The sequence below is a fragment of the Trichoplusia ni genome, chromosome 17 (genome assembly GCF_003590095.1).
Source record: "Trichoplusia ni isolate ovarian cell line Hi5 chromosome 17, tn1, whole genome shotgun sequence".
In the NCBI taxonomy this organism is placed as follows: Eukaryota; Metazoa; Arthropoda; class Insecta; order Lepidoptera; family Noctuidae; genus Trichoplusia; species Trichoplusia ni.
In genome coordinates this window covers 690,015-709,450 of record NC_039494.1, presented here as the reverse complement: position 1 = coordinate 709,450, position 19,436 = coordinate 690,015, and the positions used below count along the sequence as shown (strand labels likewise).

The window sequence follows — 19,436 nt, the reverse complement described above, 5'->3', positions numbered from 1 at the left end:
GTTCCACAAATTTTCAAGTCACATGCAAAGACACACAAATACTCTGGAAAATAATTTATTGATCATACAAACGCTTTTCCTGTGCGGGAATCGATCTTGCGACTCGTCACGCACATTGGCTTGATGTGGTGACCTCAACCATTTGGCTATCCGTGCAATCAATAGTAATAATGATGCTTTTGCTACAATTCTCACCAGCTGTCTATGAATATTGTCCGAGATACCAATGATTGCGTGCAGACGATACTTCGGCTACACCGTGACTGGAATGTCATTGCGTGCATTCCATTTACGCATGACATTCGTACCGGACATAGATCACCACAGATTGTGGTTTATTGATTAGTGCCATTACCTCCTGGTCACTATATGAACTGTACTCTTGGTTGACTCTTGATTCTTGAACTTTTTCAAGTTTCTTTGAGTAATCAAATGCTTAAACCTTAAAACTTAGGGTCTTGATTGATTTTTCAGAGGACAGTCAAGAGACAGTCATATTGCAATACGAAAATACTTTAGTGAGAAATGGGTAAATGGTAAAATAATTAAGGAAGACATCGAAACACATAATATATTATGCTATTCGATCTTGGATAACTCTTGCTTTACTGACCCAGTGCTCATGTATATTTAGAAAATAAATAAAAATTTTTTTGTAAATTAATCGATTTTTTATACGCTTAGGATTTATATGAACTAGAACATACATAATTAGCACATCTAGTATTTTTTTGAGTAGGCGTACTTTTCCGGTATCTATTGCTCAATTATCTGTGTATTTTCTAAAATATTAATAGATGCAGTCATAACCTCAATCTATATCTGATCACAATTATGAAAGCCTTAGATAAACTCACGCACTTTTGGTGTCAGAATTACTTTGAATATCTAGTTTGGACTGCTAGCTGATTACATAATACTGTATTTGTTTCCTGCTACTATTAGTCATTTGTTTCTTAACAGTCCCTTCAATTGAACCTGTTATAGCATTGAAACTGTTTAGAATCGTTCTTATACGAATTGAATAACGTGCTTAGTTGATGTAATCATCATGGTCCTTATGTTTATAGGTGTAAACTCGGGTTGCAAATGCTGGTTTAATGTTAATTTGCGCTCATTTCAAGGAAAATGTATAGCTAGGTTTATGTTCAGTAGGTATCTACTGTCAGCAACAAAATACAACAAGTTTTCACAAACATCAGATTTGTATTTGAAGCTTTCTGAATATTTGAACCAGCTCTGTAATCTACTTTTCTTAATAAACTTGGTTCCTTTTGATCTTGTACGTACTTCTTTGCAACTTGTTTGTGAACTAAGTAAGCTGTTGTGTGTATGACTGGTTTTAGTAGTTTAGTCATAAATATTTTCATTTTATTTTAGCTTTTGTTGTGTATAATAATTATCAAGCAAATAACCCGATATGAAGTTTTGCTCTAATTCGCAAAAAACCCGTATTAATAATAATGTACGAAATATAAAATTTATGAATTGAATGTTTATGAATATAATTTATTGTTAATAATGTTCATTGCATTCAATCGTTACTTCGGATTATCCAACGAGTGTTACATCATGTTACGCGGTTGTGATAATATTTTTTGTCACATAATTAAGTTATTGAAGCCATATTAAGACTCTATTACCATAATATATTCAATATGACTGTTTTTGGAATTAAGGATTCCACCAAGAAAGACAAAATTCAAAATTAGTAGGTATGTAATTTAAATTTTGAGTCTATTTTGAATGGAGTGGATTTTGTAGTTTCTCTTTAATGCTATGTATCAGTTTCAGGGTTCCGTAAATCCGTACCTATTAAAGCACACCCTTCTGAAGATAAAGATCAAGGTTAGGTAACGTTGTTAAGTTAATGATATTTTGAACACCAACAAATTTGTCACGCAAACTATTTATTTGTCTTTAGCTTATTTGTAAGGGAACTTGTGACGCGATACAGACCTGCCCTTGGTTAGTTTCATTTATTATTATGAACGTCAAGAAAACGTCGTTGTATCATTTGTATTTTTGAACTTTAACCCTCAATGTTCAGAATTCGTATTAGAAGAAGTACTCACAAGCGAAAGGGTATTTAAACGAAATAAAAGTAAAAAATAGATTTTTAAATTATATTCAGCACACATCACAATCATACAAAAATATAAATAGGTAGGTTGCAAGTCGAACATTCAGTAAACAATCACACAACAATGATCATGCTCAGTAATGGTGGTAGCCGTGGGCGGGGGCGGGGGCGGGGTGCACGGCGGGGGCAGAGTTGTGGACAACCGCGTTGAAACTGTAAAAGAAAAAAACAAATTTAAGTATACTCAAAAGAAACCTGACACTGTTTTGTTTATCAGCCATACGATAAGAAGAAGTTAAAGCTGGGTTGAGATGGATTATGAGAACCAGTTCTTACCCGTTGTGGTCGTCAGCGGTGTACTCGACCTTGCGCACGGAGCCATCAGGCTGCACCAGAGAGTAGTAGCCGTGCACGGCGTCACCGTCGCGGCTCTCGTGCTGGGACTTGTGGTCACCGGTGTGGGGGTCAGCCACGGAGTAAGCGTAGTCGTATTTGGGGTGAGCCTGGAATATTAGACACGATTAGAAGCTTTTGTAATAAAAACAACTGACAAAAAGTATTTGTTAGTTTTGCACGTTATATTCGCTACTTACGTAGGTGTCATGGCCTTCGTAGTGGGCCACAGGAGCGGCGTAGTGGGCTACGGGGGCAGGGGCGTAGTGGGCAACCGGGGCAGGGGCGTAGTGGGCAATGGGAGCAGCGGCGTAGTGGGCAACGGGAGCAGCGTAGTGAGCGGGCTCATCATGACGAACGATGCTTTGGGAAGACACGGCGTGGCCATGTCCCAAGAGACCAGCATTGGCAGCCGCCAAGAGGGCGCCGAAAGCTACGATCTATAATTAAATATTTTGGTTAGAATTTTCTATGCAATACAACAAACACATTTCTTAATCCCAAAAAAAATACTAAATTACTTTATATTATTTACAAAAGACAAATTTAAAATCATTTTCATGCCGCAGCAACTTAAATATAAAAATAATGAAATAATAATATTTAAGATCACTGTTTTAAATAAATCAACTCACTTTGCTGAACATTTTTGGTGTTTAGTGAGTAAGAATCAAAAGTTGATTAATTTCAGTGGTCCTGCCGTATGGTTTTATAGAACGCCGGTCGCTGCGCAGGCGCGGTGGGGCGGAGAAATGCGCGCGCACCTTGACTCTGTAACTTTGACATGTACGAAGGTCGCGAAACCGATAATAGCGAACTGATTTGTGTCCGGATCTATTTTAATTAATACGTAGGCTTCTATTGTTAATCAACCTTACGACACTAATAAGTCATGACTATTCATTGTAAGAAACGTGAATATTAATTTTAATCGGAATTTATAAACTTTTATTTATACATTTGTAATTCATAATAATAAATATTGATTAAAATTATGTGTAAATGGCACATTTACACCGATTTTTGGGAACTAAGCACTACTTATTCCTAAGTAGTATAAAACCTTCATGATCATTAAAATTTCGCGACAGTCATTTGTTTAAAAAACAGAAAATATTAATTCTATAATGAACACATTCATATTAGCTGACCGCTTTAAAATATACAACTTATTACTTTCAGTCAATGTTATTAAGGGAATAGCGATTAAGCATATTTCTTATTTTACTATGTGGCCTAGATTCCATAGGTATTTAGTGCAAAATACAATTCTCGCTTGTCAAACAATATTTTTTTATGAGCGAAGTATTAAAATAAATATTTATTTTTTGTAATTGACAACGAACTTTTACAAGACTTTTACTACACGAAATTAATCCTTATGTCGCGGAGGGTTTATAAACATTCAGGTTACAAGCATTACGTCGATATCCAAACTCAGAATTCATTTAAGGATCCCACAAATGATTATACCCTGAACCCTGTACCGCTTAGTAAAATTGAGATATAGAATGACACGCGCGTCCACTGGCAAATATTACTTATTAGGCTTTATTGTCATTAGTTAATTTAAAATGGTTACTCATAGTGAAATAAATAAATAAATTACTAACTTAACGTAATCGAATATTACTAAACATTACGTTGTTTTCTACTGGGCATGTGGAATGAGTTCCCCAGAGTTTGCTTGCAGAGGCACGCGTGGAACATGAACCGCGCCGTTCGGCACGTGCTCAATTGTGACCTTAATTTTATATTTGGTTTTATTGTTAGTAAATAGTGGCAACATAAATATAATATCATCTATCAAAATTTCAATTATCTCGGTCTATCTGAGTTCATGTGTTACGGACAAGACGGTAGTCATCAGAGTCCTAGTATTCGGTCCCGTTTTGCCCTTTGGTTACGGAACCTTAAGAAGCTCGACTGCACAATACACTTTGTTTGTATTTTACGTCATATTGAGGTATTTCCCAACTAACGAGTCGTTAGCGTCGCTTGTCAAACAACCCAGTGTTTGACGTCAACAGAAACTATACAGTGTTGTGTTCATAAAGCGGCGCGTCACGCATTGCTCTGACCGGTTATGGGTGCTGTCTGAATGACTGATAGTAAACATCACAACATCACTTGAACTAATTTGATCTGCACAATTTTTAGCTGACGTTTTAATGGACAGCAGGTTTTGCGGGTGGTAATACCTAAGAAGATTTCTGGTTTACTGAAAAAAATATTAACTCCTGACTGACTCATTAATTTAATTTAATTTATTTTTTGTACGTAATTTGTATAATTTGTATTTAATTTAATTTATGTTTGGTCATAAACTTTTTCATGATTTGATTTTTTTTTGCAGTTCTAATAAGAATCTAATAACGGAATAAATAATTAATTCTCAATCCACTTCACGAAAGTAGAAATAATTAATTACCTTTCTTAGTCTCTTTTGATTATACAGTAATTAAGCTCTCCGCTAACCTTTCTTTACGAGAGAGAGAGAGAACGAGATTTTAAATAAAATAAAATGAATCAATGAACTAAATAAAAATAATAATAAGCAACTTGCTAATCCGTTCTAGTTAAGACAACGAATAATTGAGGATATTGGTAATTATGCTCTCAAGGACGTGCGCCGCTAAAGTGAAAGTTATGAAACATTATTAGCTACATAATAAGATATATAGTATTAGCCTTAAGTAGGCTGAGATTGAAGCAGACAAACGATAAAACAAATGACACACAGCGAGGATGTTTTTATACAGGTGTTATGGCATCAAGTCTCTTTTAACAAGTTGAATATTATAATTTCACCTGCGGTTATCCCGTAACTTTATTTTAAAATGTTAAGAAAAATCTATTCAACTTCAACACAGTTTTTACACGAAGCCAGACGTTTGAATTTCATTTTTTTGACTACAAACTATTTCTTATAATTTCGCTCTAGTAGATACCTACTTCAAAATTCTGTTACCATTAAATTTATGCGCATATTTTTGTTATTGACTAAACATGTTTCATAAACAATAGCATTCTTAAAATGTATTTCATAATATTACATTAACCAAACTATTTCAAGAGTGACTCGTGTCAAAAGGCATTTGATAGATCGGGCGTGTGATCGGGCGGACAACGCTCTAGATAAAAAATCGCATTTTTTTAATGTAGGTCAGGTTTAATAGAAAGGTTTTATTTTATTGTTTAAATTGAGATATATTTTAAGATAAGTTATGGACTGCTATAGTTTTTATTATTGTTGTTGTATGTTTTGCCGAGCTCAGGGGCAGACATTCGAACGAGGTAGTGGCAATAACAATTAGTTTTATTCCGCTAAATGGTCGACAGTAATTTACATTTTGTTTCCGAGGTTTATGTGCCCTGTATATAATTATTATGTCTAAGAAAAAGCAATGAGAATAAAACAAAAAAACTGCCAAGTGCGAGTCGGGCTCGCGACACTGAGAGTTCTGAATAAATATACTCAAGGAAAAAAGCTGGGTGGCAAAATAAATTTGTTGGTACTCCATCCCCAAAATTGATGACCGTAACGATCATAGCATAACCTCGACCTTTAGTTACAGTATTCATTGTTATAGGAGTAGCAAAAATACATATCGACAGATTTATAGACAGGGACAGACAGATACTTAGTTATACATAGAGTTCTGTTTTTATTATTTACTTCGGTTTTTTGCGGGATAAAATAGTGTAGTTCAAGACAGTTATAATCATTAGCAGCTGTAACTTTAACTCAATTTCTTGCGACCACAAAATACTAATGCAATGTTTTATATAATTTATTCAAATAACTCTTTCTAATAATGATTCAGACATACAATTCGATCATTAACATTCGTTAAAAATAGTTGCAACTCACTTCAACTATAAATATTTCAAGGTTGTTTATATTTAAGCACCATTGGCGAACAAAAGCAATCCGATTATCTATCTAAATTAGGAGTGTACTTACAAGGCATGGCCAGTTACTTATTGATCAATTGACTAATATCAACATGACCGCTACAGTCATACCATATAATTTAAATCTATACAATGTGTAAACAACATTTCGAAATTCAAAAGTACCTACTTATCTATTTGGGAGCCGTTAATTTGTAAAAAAAAGCTATTGCAATACCGACACTATGAATATTTGTCTCCAGTTTATTTACTATAGAATGTTTTTTAATAATTTTTGACCTCCTCATCTTTATTTATTTGCATAAATCATGGGTAAAAGTTTTTGTTTTTTGTCGTAAATGTTGGCAAGCCATTGTTTATTTCTTTGGTTAAGTATATAATTTGCACGATGAAAATGATCATCAATAAACAGATTATAATGTTACATGATTGTCACCGTAACCAATTTTTGGTACTTTAGTTCACGCCGTATTATATTATAACAGGTGCATACGTCCTTATTCTCATAGTATTAGCAACGCACGTTTTCGTCTTTATTATATTAATCCACAATGTTAAGAAACTCTATACCAGTTTAGACACGAGATAATCATCAATCTCAGTCCTGTCTTGAAATAATTAAATAGCCACTAACTATCTTGTACCATTTCTAGGCTGAGGAAATATAAATGGCATTGAAATAAATTGCATTTAAATTGCTATGGCATAAGCTTTTCCACTTACGAAGTAAAGAGATAGATGTTTAACTAAGCAATAAAAACCATGGTAATTATACAATTAGTATACAGTGACAGCTATTTAATTCTCAAGTTGCCTGGAAATACGTTGACTAGCTATTTAAGTGTGATATTTTTTTATGTCATCTAGAATTAAGAGTAGTGCCGGTTCAATGACCAGTTCAATATGTGATCTTTGTGCAGTTATCTAATCTAATTTAAGTCTCAAAGTATTTCTAATCTCAGTAGCCTAAAAAGTTATCTGAAATTATGAATATATAATGCTTGTTAAGTAGCGATTATTCAATATTGGATAGCACGTTTCCAAAGCTTCAGAATGTACCAATTTTTGTGTGCTGGTGTTAAAATAAACACAAAAGATTTTTTTTACATGTGATGTATATTTCGTTTTGGTTATAGCATGGACACTCTTAAAATAAATTAAAATAATTTGTGACACACTCGTAATTTCAATCGTTATCGACTAGAAATAAATATTTTATTACAATCTCGTATGTTAGCATGGTTTGTTTAACACTAGGTACGATAGTGCTGACGGTTGACTCATGTCTGCTGGCAATCCATGGGATCGTTTAAGAGCTTGCATAACACATCGGACTATATCGTTATATGGCACAAGCACTTGCTGTTCATCAACTTCATGACTTGATTTGTGTGTCTCGTGACTCTCAGTTTCTTCAGATCCGTGTCCAGAGCTATGTCCAAAATTGTTTCCTGATCCGTGTTTGGAAGTGTGTCCTGAGTCGTGTTCAGTGCTGTGAGTATCATGAGTTGAGGAATGTCCAGAGTCATGACTGGACCCATGGTCGGATTCATGTCCTGATCCGCGATTGGAGGTGTGTCCTGAGTCATGCTCGGAACTGTGAGCATCATGTTCAGATGAATGTCCAGAGCCATGACTGGATCCATGTTCAGATTTCTGTCCTGATCCATGTTTGGAGTTGTGTTCTGAGTCGTGCTCGGAGCTGTGAGAATCATGCCCAGATGAATGCCCATTATCGTAACTGGATCCATGATCAGATTCGTGTCCTGACCCGTGTTTAGAATTACGTCCTGATCCACGTCCGTTGTTGTGTCCTGAGTCATGTTCGGAACTGTGAGCGTCATGTCCAGAGGAATGTCCAGCGTTATGACTGGATCCTTGTTTAGAATCGTGCCCTGATTCATGTCCGGATTCATGACTAGAACCGTGTTCAGAATCGTGACTAGATCCGTGTTCAGATCCATGATTCGACTTGTGTCCAGTTCCTTTTTTTGCTTTTGATTTGGACTTTTCCTTTGAGTGTTGATTGGATTCTTCTGACTCAGAACTCTCTGATGACTCTTCGCTTGACTCTGTAGGATGATTTGGTCCTTTTTTCGCCTTATGATGTTTCTCTTTGGATTTCTCTACTGACTCATCGGAACCTTTTGTAGAATGAGCCTGATGTTTATCCTTTGAGTCCTCTACTGATTCTTCACTAGATTCTGTATCGAACTCCATTTTGGAACCTTTTTTATTCTTTTTGTGATGTGTTTCATGAGAAACATCTCCAGACCCATGTTTAGATGATGATGATTGATGACTATTTTCTTCGGAGCTTGCTAATTTACTTGATTTGGATTGAGATTTACTATTGATGTGTGAATCATGATGTTGGGATTCATGTGATATCTTAGTCACATGTTTGTTTTGAATATTAGGTTCCATGTCAAGGTTTACTAAGCGAATCTGAGCATGTTTTTTGGAATTCGTAGTATGTAAATTTCCATGGCTTTGAGAACCATGACTTACAGAACTATCCTTTAATGCAGCTGATCCTTTTTTCAGAGATTCGTGTTTTACTTCGAGACAATGTATGGCCGCATTCTTCACGCCCTTTGCTTCACCTAGTTTGTTACCTTCAACTTTTACAGGTAGAAAATTTCTTACCACGGCGTTAAACCTGCACAAAAAGTGAGAAAATGAGGACGGCTTATAAAATTTCACGCATAAGTTTATGATACACATTTAACAATTAGGACTCACCCTGAAACGTCATCGGCCACGTACTGCACTTCTCGTACATAGCCGTCTGGTTGCAAAAACGAGTATTCACCTCGAACAACTGAACCATCGCTTTGTTCACGTTGCGCCTTGTGATCGCCTGTATCTTCATCATATACAACGTATTGATACTGATATCCAGCAGGGTCCTGATGAAAAAAGAATATTTAAAAAAAATAAGTTAATGTACGAGTCCAGGTATCTTCCAATATGGGGAAAATTTGAACATTGATCACCACGACTGCTACTGCGAGTTGGCGATATCAGATTCCAGCGTTTGGAATCCAGGTTTCCTAACGATGTTTTCCGTTATCATCAGTCTTTTAGAATAATAAAATTAAGAAGTTATACATATAACTGAAAATGTAACATTTGTACTTTGTCTGCGTTGGGATTGAATCTGCAGCTCGTGTATAATCGTATTTACAGAAAAGTATTTTACGTACCTCAGCAGGCGCTACCACAACAGGAAGACTTGGAGCATTGTAGGATATAATATTTGCACTCGGAGCAATCGCTTGACCAGGAAGTACACAAGGTGGAGCACAGGGTGAAATGTAACTGGGTACGGGGGGCAAAGCGTTGAATTGGGATAATCGTGGATTCACTAGTGGAGCGTACGGTGTGCCATATTGATAATATTCCTTAGGGAGACCGCGTTCTACGTAAACGTTGGAGTAAGAAGTTCCAGTGACGACACTAATGAATCCTAATCCTAAAAGTAAATTCACCACATAGCTCTGAAATCAGAAAAAAATAACATTAATCAGTAAGGATGCAATAGTTTTAAAACTAATTTAAACAAAGTTTCGACACTTACTTTGACAATCATCTTTCCTGGTGATCGATGGAAGACTACTGATATTTTTGAAGAAGAAACACTGCTTATAAGACGTGTTTTGTTTGTCCTAAAATATTCAGTTCGGTAATACCGAAACAAACCATCAATGTCGGAGACTAGATGAATAGGAGTAAACAATTAATATGTTAATAAGGATTTAACGCAGTCGCCGTCATTTTTCTCCAGTATTCGGAACACGTGGGTGTACAAAAACTAGGTAATCTGGCATAACAATAGGTTTTGTTTCCTACAGTCAAGTCAGTGCGTATCTTATGCAATAGTACTGGGAACTGCAAGCTATTTCTTTATTCCACGACATCTACTTCTTGGGTGACGATTATTGAAACATGGGATGTTTCACTTATTCAAATTTGGCAATTTGGTTATTAGCACTATGTTTGCTGTAGGTGAACATAGCCTATAAAATTTACATACCAGACAAACAAGCACGGTACAGTATATATATTTACATGTATATATATATTTCTCCCATCGTAAGTAAAAGCTAACTGTGCTTTAGCAGTAGCCTTTTGTGATCTGCTTTGTTTAACGATAATTCTAATTTAGTGTAAGTTTGTCTGCGTGTTGCTCTAAATCATTATTTAATGTCTTGTTAACTTACAATATACGTTACCAAAGCATGACCAACAAACATAACCCATGTAACTAAAAGCGCCTGTGTCTTGTAAGGACGCAACCTCGTTCTATTGTGATGTTGCTATACATGTTCCGTGGGCGCACAATGTATTCAAAGTGTCTATTATATTATACTTTTAAGTTGTATGTAGATGTTTTAATATGTGAATACCTTTAGTACTTGAAGTTTCAATAAGAGGTAATTTCTGTTTTAGTCTTGACATGTTACCTGCTTTAAGTGTTAATTTGTCGTGTGTAACATTAATACAGTTAATTTAACAGAATGTTTGATAGTTTTTACCCTTAATATAATGGCGACTACAATGTTATGGTAAAAGAAAGATTTGGTAATTAATAATGAAAGAAGAACAGAAATCATATTTGCGTTGCTATCTTTTTTGTGTAGAAATTTTGCAAACATACATTTTGTGCAGAAATTGATACTAAACAAAAGAATAGAAAACTTTTCAGTAGAATTGTTTCAGTCACGAATCCTATTGTTATAATATTTTATTTAAGTCAGTAGCAGCGAATATACATGATTTGCATTTTAAAATATGAAAATGTATAGAATTGTTATAAATATTTTTGCATTGCTGTCAAGTGGGAATTTTTAAGGAAACTGTTGTTACGCAATACAAATATTATAAATACGTATTCGTTGTAATGTATTTCGTGCTTCAGTTGAAGCTCTGAAGTATATGAAGTCATGTAATAAAATTTAAAGTTAATGTAAGTACGTTGTTTTTATTTAAATCGTATTTTGGGTAAAGAAGGTAACATGGTTCTATTTATGACAAAATAGTACGCTTATTAATACTTTTTACTATACTAAACTCATATTTTTTTAGGTTTATGCAAAAAGAGCCTTTCTTTAGTGTAACTTCTTTGCACGTATTTATTTACAGTAAGTATATGTGTAATAAAAACAATCTTTATTTCTTCAATCGTTTTTTCTTATTTATAACATTAAACTTGTTGGATTTTTGCAGTCTATATTCGTCTACTGCTGGACATAGGCCTCCCCAGCCCCCAAAAAAGAACCATATCTATTGTTAATTAATAAACCATTTTATCCACAATATTCGGCCAGCACATTTTTTATCAATGAATAGAGATAGAATAATTAAATCTATTTTAATTCACATGTGGCTTATAGATCTTTGTCTAGTGTTACATCGTAATTACGTAAACGTATGTTATCTGCCGATGGGGAAGTTGCTAAAGAGCTATAACAATGAAGAGGATGTTCGTTTTTAGAGCGTCAAGTCAGGAAGTAAGGTAAGTGATTATGCTCTTCTCAGCTTAGAACACCATTTAATATGTACATATTTCTTTTACTGTTAATTTTCGTATCAGAATAAATCCTTCAAATAAAAATGTATCGTAAAATACACAACATAGCAATCAACTTAGATTGTTGGTGACAAATTTTTCGTGAAGCGCGATTCGTACTAGTAACACAATATTCTAGATACTTGTCATAACAGTAACAATACTTATTAGAAACTATGTAGCTGTTGCTCGCTGCTTTGTTGACCTGCCGGCCAAAAGCTTCAAAAATATTACCCTTATCACGTGTGATTAAAGTAAAGTACGTGATAAAAGAAGATGCCAGCTACCCCCTACCAAACTTCATCAGTCAAGCCGTTTGTGGGTGAAGAATTAACAAACATACACATATTCAAAAACAGTCACATACTTTCGTATTTGTAATAAATATGCCTAAAACCTATTACTCTGAAGGAGGAATGATTTCGTGCTTTTATATTCTCAGAGTCCTGCTTAGGGTGCCATCATAAAGAGAGAAAACTAGTGCGAGGACTTGCAAAAGGAAATTAAATCCATAAGACTTGCCGTAGTTTTTAACCATTCATATATGGGTAATCGTTTAGAAAATAATTTGTTCTCCAGTCTTTAGATACCATTAAATGCAATGAAGTCAAAATCAAAAGTTTTCATTTCAAATAGGCATACAATATTGGTTCTGGGTGCACGGTTTCGAAATGTCATTCTTATGGAGAAGGACTGGCAAGACACTTCATAAGTTATTGTTTTAAAAATAAATTATTACACAATAATCTTATACATTATTATTTATGTTTGCAAAAACAAACAGTAAAACTAGGATAAAATAGCAAAATAATTGTTCCCTCGTTTTGGGGCTCTTTAGCCGTAGGATAAAAACACACCCCTGTTACTGTGGCTGTCTGTCCGTCCGAACATTACCATACTAGCTTTACTGTACTTTGCTAATTAATTTACAGTATAACGAAGAATACCTACCAAAATAAAGAACGAGGTTAAGGAACTGTTATGATCATTATTTTGAATGTTTTGGACACTCATTCCCTAATTTGTTTCTACAACCCTCAGATTTTCGAGTCATACTTGCGCTTGACCAGTTATTAAAAAAAATACTTGTCTGTTTATTTGAGTGAAACAGCAAAAAGCGAAATCCTTTTAATTCGTTAGAGTATGTAGTAATATTCATAGGCGTGCATTGTGAAAAAGGACAAACCAGTCTTCAGAATATATTTCACCATTAAAGACGATACAAAATATATCGCCTTTATACAAGAAGCCTAATCACCACTGTTGCACTAACTTAATAGCTGTTTTTAACCAAGTGTTAATTAGGTTATGTAAGTCAACAGCATTTAGTTATACTTCAATACCTGCACGAACAATACATTACTTATGCATGTAAGTTACGAGATACCACACTACATAACCAGACATTTCGGTTTATTACCTTTTAATTGGCTTATTATTTAGCGTCTAGAATTTTATATGCTGCCTATTACTTAATTATTGTAAGACTGAATACTTTTTTTGCTCTGTGATTAAATTATTCTTAATTTATACTCACCGTTTATTTTTTTGTCAGCCATTGTTCTTCACTCCTGACGACTGTAAATCGTTCAATTTGACTCTCTCTCGTAGATATTCTTGCATTGTCATTTTCAGAAGTGCCATTTTTTTATAATTTTTAAATTTTGATTACGTATTTAGGATTCGTAAATTGGAGCGTTAGCGTAAAAAAATACACTTCTTTGGGAGACTCGAATGGCTAAAACATTTTTCACACTTCTGATGATAGGTGCTAGCCGAACTTACTCACATTGACTTTCTAAGGATAGTGATAAATCATACATTTGTGACATTAAAAGAAACTAAAGACTCTCATATACAAAAAACAATTTATAAGGAGGTAATTAAAACAAAACATATTTTGTAAAAGTTTATTTTCGCCGCAGTCTTATAAAATAAAGAGTCAGTTTCGACTAAAGACTATCTACATTAAGTATTAAGGGTTTAATATCACATGAGAAACAGTGGCAGATCGCCGACACTAGTGGTACTCGTGGTGCGCAGGCGCAGTGTTGTGGACGACCGCATTGAAACTGTAATAGACGGTAACATTGTACTAACGTAATCGGGAGGAAATACAAAGCATTGCATTCCTATAGATGTAAGTGGTTATACACTTTCATTGAATAATTAAAATTGGTGGTGATTGTTTAATGGTCTGGAACGCATCTACGTTAAGGATTGTATAGAGTTTGAAACAATCAGTGACTCACAAATAATTTTCAAACTCACAAAAAGATATCAACATTTAGCATAATTAGTTGAGTTCGATAAAGGAACTTGAAAATAAGAAATTATGACTTAGTTTCGCAAAAAAATATGCATCTGCTTCTACTCATTATCTATCCATACATCTGTTTAGAAATTTTTGTTTCAGTTTCCACGACCAGGCTCCTTACAGTCTACAGCTGGATTGAAGTTTGATAAAGTGTATTCTTACCCGTTGTGGTCGTCAGCGGTGTAGGTGACCTTTCTGAAGGAACCGTCAGGCTGGAGCAGGGAGTACTCTCCCTTTACAACATCACCATCACGGACCTCGTGCTGGGTCTTGTGGTCACCGGTGTGGGGGTCGGACACTGAGTACGAGTAGTCGTATTTGGGGTGAGCCTGGGGACAAACATCAATAACATAAGATTGAAATGAATTAAGCTATTACGATTATAATTAAAAAAAAAGTAAATTATTTTATCAGACTTGTTTCGTAAATGTAACGTAATGTTTACGTTTTTATTAACATTTGGGCACTACCGATCTTAATCTATTACAACGGTTCGTTGCGCTACATAAATCTATTTTTCGTGTTAAACCAGTTGAGTAAACTGTTATCAAAATAGAATAGCACCTAATGAGAATACGTTAGCATGTCGTTAGTCTAGTCCAGGAGATCCAGTCCGATCTCATTATTGTGGCGCACGCTACAATGGTTTATACTGTCAAATGGTGTTACGCAATCCTGTATTTGGGTCGACATCGGTCGGCAACGATTCCACATCTACCATTAAACGAGCGTGAGAGCACGAGCCACCGAAGTTTATGCAAACAACAGTCCATTTGGCCTGGATATCATGACTGTCATTATGTCCCAGGGCTTAGCGAGTGTTGTAAGCACCCTGGGAACCGCTGCGTTATCGGCCTGCAGTCACGATCGGGATATACTTAGCTTTGCAAACCGTTATGTAAGGCACAGCGGAATACTTCAAATGATTACCCGCGGCGTTCGATTTATGACAGCTTATAGCCTATCGACCAAAGATAAAATGAAGCTTTATGTCGGAGAGCTATGATCTTTAATTTGATTCGCGTCGTATTATGTTATACAATAGATTTACAGCTGCAATTTCTAAGTGAACAGTTTAACCATTGAAAGATTTGCTTCTAGCAACACATCAATTTGTTGATGAATCATAACACATTAAACTTTGTTTAGTAACAGCAGTACATATAAATTTATTATTTGTTGTATGAATGCAATTTCTGTTATTTTTTATTTAAATAATGTAATTTTTACAAATCGTTATGAGTTTTTTTTTATATTTTGTAAGATACGCAAGTGTTTCATGGGATATTTGTTTTTAACAAGTGGAATTTAAAATTCAGAAATGAAATGTTACGAAAGCTTTTAAAAATTATCCTTGTAAGTTCTTCTCAAGTTATTTTCTCAACAAGACACCTGTCGATTAATCCGGTTGCCGCAACGCACTAGGAGGAAACGAAAATAATTATTTATGTTTATTTACTTGGTCCCATTTAGCGGGTAAATAGTCAGGGTGATGTAATGCCAGTGGGCCACTGTGGGACTGTGCCGTTGATAGGTATCGTATCCCGGAAACGGCGTCGATTGTGTTGGATCAGGCGAACAACACGCGCGGTTTATGCAAGCTATCAATTAGCTTGTTACTATTGTATTACGAAACAAAATGGGTAACACAGGCCTAGGGAAACAAAACCAGCTCTTGGTGCTCCACTTATAGACGAGATATTAGCAACAGTTTGTTTGCTCGCAACGTAATCATTATTAATAGAAATTAGTGAGATCATGAATATAATTAGTTTGTCGTGACTGTTAGCGATTGCGAAAAAGTTTATGTGTCAAGTTTTTGTGTTACAGTTTGCTTGCATGACTGTGTGGTTGTCTGCTACTTGGTTTATTTTGTCGTCTATAAAGTGTTGAACAGTATGTTGAAGTATACTATCATTTGAGTGTCATAACATTTTGATGCGTTTTTCTTGATTTGTGTATCCTTGACCAATATTTTTTTTATTTATGTGAACGTTCCAGTCTGTGACAGTGAGGTGTTGTAACTGCAACAGTTATTATGTGTACATGCTCTTAATGTGAGTAACGGGAAACAATGACATTAGCGAGTTTGTTCAACAATGTTGTACTCATTGTTTTTCACCGAAATTATTTTTATGTGCAGATCTCACGTTGTTGCTCAAAGATTTTATCTCTTAATTGCAACTATTATATTCAACGCTCGAACATATTAAATGTTTTATAGTATACTAATTGTCTAGTTTAGAAACAAATTTATCTTGATACGTTTGCATTTAAATTACTGTTACTACTACGATTTTGCTTGCGTAATTTCGTACTACACATAAATAGTGACTTTCTTTTACATTTTTGCTTTACCGACGACTTTAGCGCTTTTAACTTATATGTTATATGTCCTCTTTTTTTCTGTTTTAACTTACATGGTAGTCGACATGCGTGTCCTCGTGTCCTCCGTAGTGTGCGATCGGCGCGTACGCAACCGCCTCGTGCCCGTAGGACTCGCCGGCGTATCCGTGTCCCAACTGGAGCACTCCCGCGGAGGCCAGCGCCAACGCACACACGAAGACTGTTACCTGGACAAATAGAGGTCGTCATTAAATTGAGTAAAATCCATTATAAGATGGTCTGCGAATTGGAAATGCAGATAAAACATCGGTTTTGACAAGTTCGTGATTTGTGGGATTAACTATTGTTGGTCCCTAGTTTGATTTCTTATTTACCAGAACTAGAATCACGCGTGGCAGATTGTTTAGGATTTATAATAATGCATGCGCAAGCTTGATTACATACAATTTTGGCCCATATACTAAAACTGCCTACCGAAAAAGTTCAAAATACCCATAAATACATTGACCTAATTATTCCGTTTTGATTATTATTTTTTAATGTATCGTGATCTAGATTTGTCATGATTAAAATTTTAATGATATTCATTAATGAATTTGCAATAAATGTTACATAAAACCGATTAACTGTTACGGAGACCAACAATCATCTGCATTTTAGATGAATAAATCTTGGCTTTCTCTGTTATTTTTGGAGGAATGTTTTACATATTGTTAATTCAAATTTACAATTTTGATAGCACTAGTGACCTAGTGAAAAGTATCTGCCTGAGTTTCCGTAAATAACGCGTTTTTAAGGATTTAAAAACAGAGTAGGTAATAAAGTATGGTTTGTCTAAACCGCCTAATATCAGATTGTGTTATAAAAAGTAAATCTTCAGATGTGGTCTGATAAAAAAAAAAGTTTTGCTGACAATGTGCAAAAAATAAAAACTAAATAATTAGAACAGGACACAAAGTTTACCAAAAGATGTTATTCTAAAAATAACTAAAAAACAAAATGAACGCGCAAATAATTTAAAAATATATCAACGGATATAGCTCATATTTATTTGTAATCAAACATTTGATTGATTCTAGAAATGTCATAACATTAAATTTGAATTAAAATTGCAAAATTTCAAATGACAGAAAATATCAGAACATTCGAAATGTTATGATTCATAATTTGACATTATAAAAGATTGAGTCGGAAGCTTCGCGGCAAACAAGTTAGAATAACTTTGAACGAATGACATGCGCGGAAATATAATAGGTACGTATATCAAATGAGCGGCAATATAAACTGCATTCTAGAAGAATCTATTAATTAAAAAAAAAACATGTTTAGAACTATAAAGATTACGGGGAATCTTCTGTTTTGTAAAAAGGATTATACAATTTTAATAAAAAATAAATAAAGGGAGAATTCCTGGAAGACAACCGATAAAAAAATATCAAATTTATATCGAGGCACTTTAAATGGCAATTTTCGAAAATTCTGAAAAGCTAAAAGGGAAATATCAGCCCGATCCACTAGAAACTTTATCCTTTCACATAACAGGAATATACCACAGGATGCACTTACTCTAGCGATCATTTTTTGTTTGGATTAGGTTTGCCCTGACTGCACGACCACACACAACTGATGCCGAGGAGCGGAGCCTTCCACTTTTATATTAGTAACAGGGGGAGATGCGACGCAGCACGCCGCCACCCGCCTCTACGCAAGAATACGGTAGTTTGATAATGATACAGCAATTACGTAAAATTACGTAGCATTCTCAGTTCAAGGTGATAAATCTATGAGATTTGAAAACTGTAAAAATTGTCAGTCAATCGTTTTCTAAATCCAAAAACAAAGAAAAGAGGATCGATCTCTTCCTTTCGAAATGAGCGTTCATTTCGAACGCTGCATCTGTTAAGCCCGTGCTGTGATTTGAATACTATCACGTATAACAACTTTGTTTTCTCTAGCGGGATGCCGAAGATAAATACGTGACAACAGACGTCTGTCAAAGTTACGTGGAGCAAATATGTTAAATACATTAGATGTGTATCCGCACTTCTATGTTATAAAGGTTTCTAATATTTCAATTTAAGTACTTGGCCTAAATGGAATGAATACTAATGATTTGAAACGGAATTATTCGTTTTTTGACAGCAGCCCTTTAAAAAAGGTTAGTGCAATGTTAATAATTAGTGCAATGTTTAAAATTGATATTTAGATTACGTTACGTCCTAATAGATAACTAACCGATTTTTTTTTTTTTGTTTACAGTTTTTATTATTAAATGCATTTAGCTTCAGAATGTTTGTCAACTGTTTACGGTACCACGCGCGGTCGTATGTGAAGGCTAAATGGAATATCAATCGGAACCAGTAAAGTTGAAACTAAACCAGTAAACACATCTGCAAAATTATTGATTTGAAGGCCGGAGTATTGCAAAATTATGCTTATTTTGCTCTTTAACGTATTTTAATATGTATTAAGTAAAAAGGCCAACCACAAACAGTTATAATTAGCTGTATGAGTCCCATACGTATTATCGTTGGAGTCATCCTGAATGCACCGTAGAGTGTAGTAGAGATAATTGTTCGCGTACAAAACCAGTTCTACATTTAAATTTGACGTTCGCAATATTTATTCTGACAGTGAAAGAATATTGATAACTTTTTTGGGAAATGCAGACCACTCTTATATTTTGCGGAAACGAGAAACTTGAAACTTGTCACATAATATCAAATTATTGGTGTGATGTGTTGATATATTGAATTATTATTTTAATTCGTCGCTTTAAGGTTAGGTTCAGGTTTTTTAAGTAA

The 19,436-nt window shown here is 34.7% G+C and overlaps 3 protein-coding genes across 3 annotated transcripts; all 3 read right to left on the bottom strand.

Moving 5' to 3' along the window:
- Positions 1–2,112: 2,112 nt before the first annotated feature.
- On the bottom strand, positions 2,113–3,123 carry LOC113502678 (cuticle protein 7-like). The gene is made up of 4 exons (XM_026884332.1): positions 3,112–3,123; positions 2,677–2,916; positions 2,420–2,586; positions 2,113–2,296 (listed from the first exon to the last, which is right to left on the bottom strand). Exons 1-4 carry the CDS (start codon positions 3,121–3,123, stop codon positions 2,218–2,220), a joined length of 498 nt encoding a protein of 165 aa, XP_026740133.1. The 3' UTR covers positions 2,113–2,217.
- Positions 3,124–7,518: 4,395 nt separating this feature from the next.
- LOC113502349 (hornerin-like) lies at positions 7,519–10,076 on the bottom strand. The gene is made up of 4 exons (XM_026883891.1): positions 9,978–10,076; positions 9,604–9,897; positions 9,140–9,306; positions 7,519–9,056 (listed from the first exon to the last, which is right to left on the bottom strand). The coding sequence occupies exons 1-4, from the start codon at positions 9,987–9,989 to the stop codon at positions 7,628–7,630; spliced, it is 1,902 nt and encodes a 633-aa protein (XP_026739692.1). The 5' UTR covers positions 9,990–10,076; the 3' UTR covers positions 7,519–7,627.
- Positions 10,077–13,865: 3,789 nt separating this feature from the next.
- LOC113502369 (cuticle protein 19-like) lies at positions 13,866–18,392 on the bottom strand. Its single transcript, XM_026883914.1, has 4 exons — positions 18,199–18,392; positions 16,707–16,859; positions 14,449–14,615; positions 13,866–14,041 (listed from the first exon to the last, which is right to left on the bottom strand). The coding sequence occupies exons 1-4, from the start codon at positions 18,208–18,210 to the stop codon at positions 13,990–13,992; spliced, it is 384 nt and encodes a 127-aa protein (XP_026739715.1). The 5' UTR covers positions 18,211–18,392; the 3' UTR covers positions 13,866–13,989.
- Positions 18,393–19,436: the final 1,044 nt, after the last annotated feature.

What these genes read in the sequence shown, in the direction of transcription:
- LOC113502369 (XM_026883914.1), bottom strand. An exon ending in ACACGCATGTCGACTACCAT is followed by an intron (nt 14,616 to 16,706) that starts GTAAGTTAAAAC and finishes GTTTGTCCCCAG; the next exon opens with GCTCACCCCAAATACGACTA. An exon ending in ACCGCTGACGACCACAACGG is followed by an intron (nt 14,042 to 14,448) that starts GTAAGAATACAC and finishes CGTCTATTACAG; the next exon opens with TTTCAATGCGGTCGTCCACA.
- LOC113502349 (XM_026883891.1), bottom strand. An exon ending in TTGTGGTAGCGCCTGCTGAG is followed by an intron (nt 9,307 to 9,603) that starts GTACGTAAAATA and finishes TTTTTTCATCAG; the next exon opens with GACCCTGCTGGATATCAGTA. An exon ending in GTGGCCGATGACGTTTCAGG is followed by an intron (nt 9,057 to 9,139) that starts GTGAGTCCTAAT and finishes CTTTTTGTGCAG; the next exon opens with GTTTAACGCCGTGGTAAGAA.
- LOC113502678 (XM_026884332.1), bottom strand. An exon ending in ACGAAGGCCATGACACCTAC is followed by an intron (nt 2,587 to 2,676) that starts GTAAGTAGCGAA and finishes CTAATATTCCAG; the next exon opens with GCTCACCCCAAATACGACTA. An exon ending in ACCGCTGACGACCACAACGG is followed by an intron (nt 2,297 to 2,419) that starts GTAAGAACTGGT and finishes TTTCTTTTACAG; the next exon opens with TTTCAACGCGGTTGTCCACA.